Here is a 6,422-nt window from a genome sequence, read left to right as displayed (position 1 = left end):
CAGGAGCACAGCAAGGTGTCTTTACTGGGACAGAGGAATTTGGGGGCATCCAGGGCGAGGAGAATGGGCCACCATTAGAATGGGCAGAAGCCCTGGAGATCTTGGGTCAACAGCTGAGGATGGAGAGTTAATGCTTGCTGTGGATGAGAGGTGGAGGGATGCGGATATCCTGGCCTCTCTCCAGACGCCGTTCACAGTCAATCAAATAGTTTACTCCATCGATGACTAGTTGCACCAGCTCCACCTAAAGGACAGTAACCTTTGATCTTGCTTCCCACAACCTGAGTTTCTTCCTTTAGCACTGATTTGCCTGCTCTCAGAACTCATTTCTAATTTCCTCCCCAGTCAACCTGAATTTTATTTCAGATTCTATTATACTCCTCACACTCACTCACTGTCATATCTCAACCCCCACAGACCTGCACCTCTCCTCACCCTCATCTCTAAAGCCCTCACCTCTGACTTGCCCAGTCGGTCCAAATTAGAGATGTCAAAGATGCTTCCTGTGGCAGCGGTGTCCACTCCCCCAGTACCACGCTTTTGGAGTCTTAGGTTCTCCAGAATCTTTGGGAAGCGGCTATCCTAGAAGGGAGGTAGGGATTGGGAGCAGGGTCAATAGGGACAGAGACTAGTTCTAGCTGAGAGGGCCCTGAACCTGCTCAGAGCTCTTTCCCAGATCCTTTAGCCATAGTGTGTCTGGCTCCTTTCCAAAGTGCCCACTCCCTCATTCACACACAGCCACCTTCCTCACTCACACCCCTCTCTAATCCCAGAACTCCTTTACTTTGCTTAGCAGGGGCAGTTTGATGTGTACTCCTGCTCGAAGTCCAGTGCCCAGGTTAGACGGACAGGTCAAGATGTATCCCAAACGCTCATTCCACATGAACTCCCAGCCACGCTCCTGGATCAGCCGTTCCACCTGAGTTCACAAAGGCTGTTAGTGAGAAGTCAGGAATATGTGGATCCTCCCTTAACTAGACCCACAGGAACTCTAAAAATGTCTAGAACCAGAATATTGTGATGTGAAAGAATGACACATGCTTGTTTTTGTTTGTTTTTTCAAGGCAATAGTTCGTTATTATCTTCCATACAAGGTAAGCTAATAATGATGAGATCGCAGAAAAACATCTTGTGTGTGGAAGAAGAGAAACTTGAGGGAATGATGTGTTAAGGCCAGTCTAGGGAAACAGGAAGTGTTGAACTGAACTGAGAAAGGGTTGACTATTCAATTAGCTCTGCATGCATTGATTACCTTTGTTTTGCTAATGAGCCTAGAGGTTGGGATGATCCTTTCAGACAGAAAGGGAAGGAGTAGGCTTTGCAACAGGAAGAGGCAAGAAAGCCTTCTGTTAGCTGGGGAAGGAGTACATACCAGAGTGTAGAAGGGCCACACTCATAGGTATGTACAGGTGGAAGAGTGTTGGAAGGGTGTTTTTGTTTCAGTTAAGTTCCTAATCATGAAGATGACTATTAGAGTTGAAGAGACAGGGGATCTGCCAGAGTGATGAACATGGAGACCACTACCTAACATGAGTAAAGGGAACCCTGGTCATAGTTCAGAAAGAACCATAGCATAGGGGAATATTTTACATGCTGAACATGGGGAAACCCTTCCATCTAGAATAATAACAGCAGCTAAACCTTACAGAACAGTTACTACGGGCCAGGTACTTTATATTCATTATCTCATTTAATCCCCACAACAACCTATAACGTAGGAAGTTTTATTATCCCAATTTTATAGATGAGGAAACTGAGGCACATAATTTTAAAATTACCTCCCTACACACTTACAGTCAGAATATGCTACCTATTACTTGCCAAAATAATAGAAATTTCCCATTTAGAATCTAAAAGAAAGAAGCCCTCTCTAAGTCCAAAACAGAACTGTATATATGAGAACATACAATAAGAATTGGGTTTATGGAAATTCCTGATCTAGAATTGAATATGGATACCCAATCCAAACAGGACTGAGGATTCACTTTAAACCTTCACATAGAGCCACATATTCTGAAGGTTCTTAAGACATTTCATCCTCTACCTTCTCCCCATCTTCATTCCCTCCTACTCTCAGTTTAAAACTTAGACATAATACTTTAGGAGGAACGACAGAATCTGAAGTCGAGGACTAACTCAGCTCAGAACTGGGTGGTTACATTAGAATCATGAACACACCAGTCTCTCGCTCTATACATCAGCCAGGCTCAAACCTTTTCTTTATCTGCACACCCCACCAATCCACACCACACACCCCAGACACTGACCTACCATCTATTATTCTTTCTTCATATTATGTGGCAACTACTTTATTTATTACCTTAGATTCCTGATTCTCTCTTATTCTTAGGGTGCCCTTATATCCAGGTGTCCCCTGGACAGTCCTGATTTATACCTATTGTCCTAGAGTGATTAATAGTGATCTCTTTCACTATCAAGTGTCTTGGGTTGGTTGATAAAGTATATGGTCAATTTACATGTGCTAGCATTTGGTTTTTCTTATGTCCCCCCACCTAGTTCCCTTATACACTCTTCTCCAACCTCTTTGAGGCCTCGGCAGAATCTTTCAAACACTTTCTTCATGTTACCACCCTTCTCCATGGAGATGACCCGTGTATGATCCTCCTCATTCACCCAGATCAAGAAGCTCTTCTCATTGTTGTGCCTGAGGGCAGGAGAGAGGGAAGGACAAGGATCAATGGGCAGGGCAAGAATTGGGGGAGATAGAGGGGAAAAAGGCACTTAGGACACAGGAACAAAAGAGGTAAGGTAAGCCTCATACCAGATCCCACGAGCATCTGGCCAGTCTCGAGCCATACCTGCTGCAGTCAGCAATGGGGACACAGGCTTATCAAATAGGAAGTGGTCCTGGGGAGAGCAAAGGAACTTGGGTTAAGAATTCTCACAGTAGCCCCTAGGCCTCTCAAAGCACATCTATCTCATCTGGGCCAGCTTCCCCTCTGACTCTTCTTTCCATCTGCCCCCTCCACCAACGTCCTTCTCAACGCCCCTCACATCAATAAGTTGCTGCTGCTCAGCCTCTGTCATCTCACTGAGCCGATAGTAACGACCAGCCAGGTCACCCTTCAGGCCACTTAGTGCATCCACCACAACACGTTCCACCTCTCGTCGCTCTGCCCGAGTACAAGCTGGAGGCAGACTGAGTCCCCGGATACTTCGGCCAGTTCTGACTCTCGAGGACAATACATACCTCTCATCAAAGTAGCCAGAACGGATCTATGGAATGAGAAATTAATATAAGTCACAGAAACGCAGTGTTTGGGAACAGAGGGTTTGGGGGAAGGAAAAACCTTAAGGACTAGAGCAGCCCATTACTGCATAGATTGGAAGGAGAAACCCATTGGGCAAGCACCCTAGTTGAAGAGGGCATTATGATTCCCTCCTCCAAACGGCCCACTTTGTAGTATGGGCATTCTCATCTACCCTCACCTCTCCATATCTGCTACTTAAAATTCTTTCTCCACACTAAGACTAAAAGCTCAGCAGTATAATGACCATGAGTCAGAAAATAATTAAGGATTAGAGAAATAGAATGTTGTACATAAGGCAATGCAATTCAGAAGTGGAATATCTGACCCACCTTGCTGGCATCCAGGTCAGTGGTGTGTTTCATTGTCCGGGGATCATATCCATTGTGTCGCTCTTGGATAACAGCATCAAACAGCTCAGCAAATACCTAAGGGGAATTAAGACGGAGAGGGTAGTTAAGGAGGGGGCATCCTCTCCCAGTCTTTAAATGTGGATTCATTTCACTGGCTCAGAAAACATATATATAGATGGTACAGTTTCAAGGGTGAGGGGTTTTTAGGGAGAAGGAGCTGGGATTACTGGGAAGATGAGCTGCATCACCAAGGAAACTATGGGAGCCCCCTACCTCATAGGTCTCCTCATCTCCAGCTACCATGCCCACAGTCTTGATGAAGGGGTGGCCGGGGTTGTCCACGCCAGTCTGGATACACTGATCTAGCGTCCAACCAGTGGGTGTGGTCTTGTCGCAGAGCCGGGCATAGAGTGCTGGGGTCAGGTGACTGGCCATGCAGTTGTTGTGCTTTCGGAGGTCTGGGTACTCAGCACTAAGGAGGGGGTACCCAGTAATCATGGAGGGAGAGTACAAGTGGCCCAGACCCAGGGCAGTCAGCTAGGAGCTGTCCAGTTAGCTGTGTCTGGCTGTGCTCCTTGGGAGGAGGGGAGATTATGGGGATGCTAAACCTTGGTAATCTCATTAGGGAGTTTTAGGGTCTATTCTTTCCCAACAGTTCTCACTTCCTCTGACTGGCCAGCTCAATCCCCCCAGATCTGCTCAATTCTTTCATCCCACAAGCAAAAGATTACAAGTGGGGGATGGGAAAGACTAAGGAGGAAAATTCAGGAAATGGGGGAGAACAAGAAAAGATGAAGGAGATAAAAAAGGATAGCTCCTGATCTCTCAATTTGGACCGAGTGGGTGCTGCCAGAGCTCACGGGACCAGAGCTGGTTTGCGGGGTAGGGACTGCAGGCTACAGTCCTCAGGAATGCTTTAGCTTCCACCCCCACCCCACTGAGATTTCCCGACTGTATAGCACCTTACTCCAGAGACTTCGTGATTGTAGTCCTTCTCTGTTGCCCAGGTCCTCATCTCCATCCCCATCTTCGTTCCCATCCCCACTTCCCAGGGTGGGGGTGGGTGCTCAGACACTGATACCTCGGGGGATACAGCCTCCGTCGTTCACTGGCAGCTCCTACAGGTTCCGGGCGGAGCAGAAACCCAGCAGCCAGAGACCCTGCTCCGGCCATAGCCAGGAGCCTGAGCCCCGGGCGAGCGGACAGCAGACGAGAGACGAGACCGGCCATGGCTTGAGGATCCTGCTGCGGAACGCCGGAGCAGGAGCTGGCTCGGGCAGAAACCTGGGCGGACTCAGGGCCGGAACTGGGTGCAAGGCAGGAACCGAAATGGGGCCCGGAGTGAAGGCTGGAGGGGAGCCGGTACCAACCAGACTGCAGGAGAGGCGCAATGAGCGGGCGGCGGGCAGGCGGGCGGGGGAGAGGGAGGCCCCAGCCGCAGTCTCCAGGGGTGGGGCGCACTCAGACCCCGCCTTCCCGCCTGCCACCGCGCTAGGTGTGCGGAGGCGGAGGTGGGCAGCACCTGCCAGGTAGGTAGGTTAGGGGGACCGGAGATTTGCACCCCTGATGAGGTTGTCCAGATTTCAGCACCAAATAGAAGAACAGCACCCAAGGGGTCTGTCGGAACACCCTTCGCCCCAGGCCTCTTGGTTTAACTGGAAACCCAATTCGTCACTCTACGGGTATGAGAGAGTAACGTTGCCCAACCTCTTCGCTGTTTTCAGCCTTCCCCAGCAGCCTCTCCGTCTTCCCAGGGGAGAAGGCCGGGGGGAAACCATGGAATAAACACAGATACCATACGAAGACACGGAGAAAGCACAAAGTTAGAGGCAGAGACTGGGAAAGACACCCGTTAGTTCAAGGTCACCTTTTCCTTAGAACCAGGAAGAGGACTAAGGTGCTTCCCTTCACATCTGTACTCTCCTTACAAGGTTGAGAAGAATCAGGGAAACATGAACTCTTACCCCATCTATGCTCTGTTCCCCCACCCCGACTCTGACCCTAATCTGAAGCCCTGCTATGTCCTGCCTACACCACTTCGGACCCCCCACGTGTTTTCCTCCTCCACCCTCCTTTCCATCCCCTATTTCACCTTTTACCTCTCTAAGACTTTTCTGGGTTCAGACCATTTGCTGCTCACAGGATTTCCTCTGAGTAGTCTCTGCAACTTTGCTTACCTGTTGGTTGCGCTGACGTGGGGGTAGGGTTGGGCAGGGAATTGTTAGTGGCCTCTTTCTTCTCTCCCCTCTCTGAGTCTCCCAATTCCTGGGCTGGATTGGAGTGTAAAGTGAGGTGAAGGGTGTGGTGAGATGACTGGGTGTAGGAATGGAACAGGCAGGCACAGGTCTCCATACACCACATGTGTTTCCTCTCTTGGCTCCCTAATGCTGTTTAATCCGGAGTGTAAGGGGGAGTGGTGTCCAAGGGCATAAAGTCTCCAGGAAATCTCCACCTTCCTTCTGATCCCTTCTCCTCCCCTCTCTCCTTAGATTTAAGAGGGCTTTGCTCCCACAGCTCCAAGTGTTACTTTGGCGTGACGACTTTTGTCCTGCCAGAAAGGAGAATAAATATTGGAGCCGAAACAGAGATGTGGGACATCAGTACGGAGGGTCAGTCAATGTGGGACAGGCATGGTGGCATTAGTTCCTTCCCTCAGCTATCTTGGTGTACCCACCAGACAGGAAGATACTTGAAAATCTTAGAGGAGTTAAGAAAGAGAAATTCCTTTCACATTGTTCTCTAGCCTCACTGATGAGACCCCCGCCCCACCCCAATAGTCTCATTCCCTTCATTCCTCTCA

General features: G+C 49.1%; 1 protein-coding gene across 1 annotated transcript; it reads right to left on the bottom strand.

Annotated features, from left to right (window-relative positions):
- Positions 1-5: 5 nt before the first annotated feature.
- CKMT1A (creatine kinase, mitochondrial 1A) lies at positions 6-5,903 on the bottom strand. The gene is made up of 10 exons (XM_090270506.1): positions 5,800-5,903; positions 4,704-4,996; positions 3,896-4,094; positions 3,602-3,697; positions 3,016-3,237; positions 2,783-2,868; positions 2,542-2,665; positions 785-919; positions 457-582; positions 6-244 (listed from the first exon to the last, which is right to left on the bottom strand). The coding sequence occupies exons 2-10, from the start codon at positions 4,850-4,852 to the stop codon at positions 128-130; spliced, it is 1,254 nt and encodes a 417-aa protein (XP_090126632.1). The 5' UTR covers positions 4,853-4,996; positions 5,800-5,903; the 3' UTR covers positions 6-127.
- Positions 5,904-6,422: the final 519 nt, after the last annotated feature.

The sequence above is a fragment of the Furipterus horrens genome, unplaced genomic scaffold, assembly GCF_987537825.1.
Source record: "Furipterus horrens unplaced genomic scaffold, mFurHor1.1.pri manual_scaffold_3, whole genome shotgun sequence".
In the NCBI taxonomy this organism is placed as follows: domain Eukaryota; kingdom Metazoa; phylum Chordata; class Mammalia; order Chiroptera; family Furipteridae; genus Furipterus; species Furipterus horrens.
Note: the sequence above shows the minus strand (reverse complement) of the source record. Positions and strands in the feature narration are given on the sequence as shown.

Coding starts and splice junctions, on each gene's coding strand:
- CKMT1A (XM_090270506.1), bottom strand. CDS start 4,852: ATGGCCGGTCTCGTCTCTCGTCTGCTGTCCGCTCGCCCGGGGCTCAGG. Junction 3,698..3,895: donor GAGATGAGGAGACCTATGAG/GTAGGGGGCTCC, acceptor AATTCCCCTTAG/GTATTTGCTGAGCTGTTTGA. Junction 920..2,541: donor TCTGCCGAGGCCTCAAAGAG/GTTGGAGAAGAG, acceptor TTGTGAACTCAG/GTGGAACGGCTGATCCAGGA.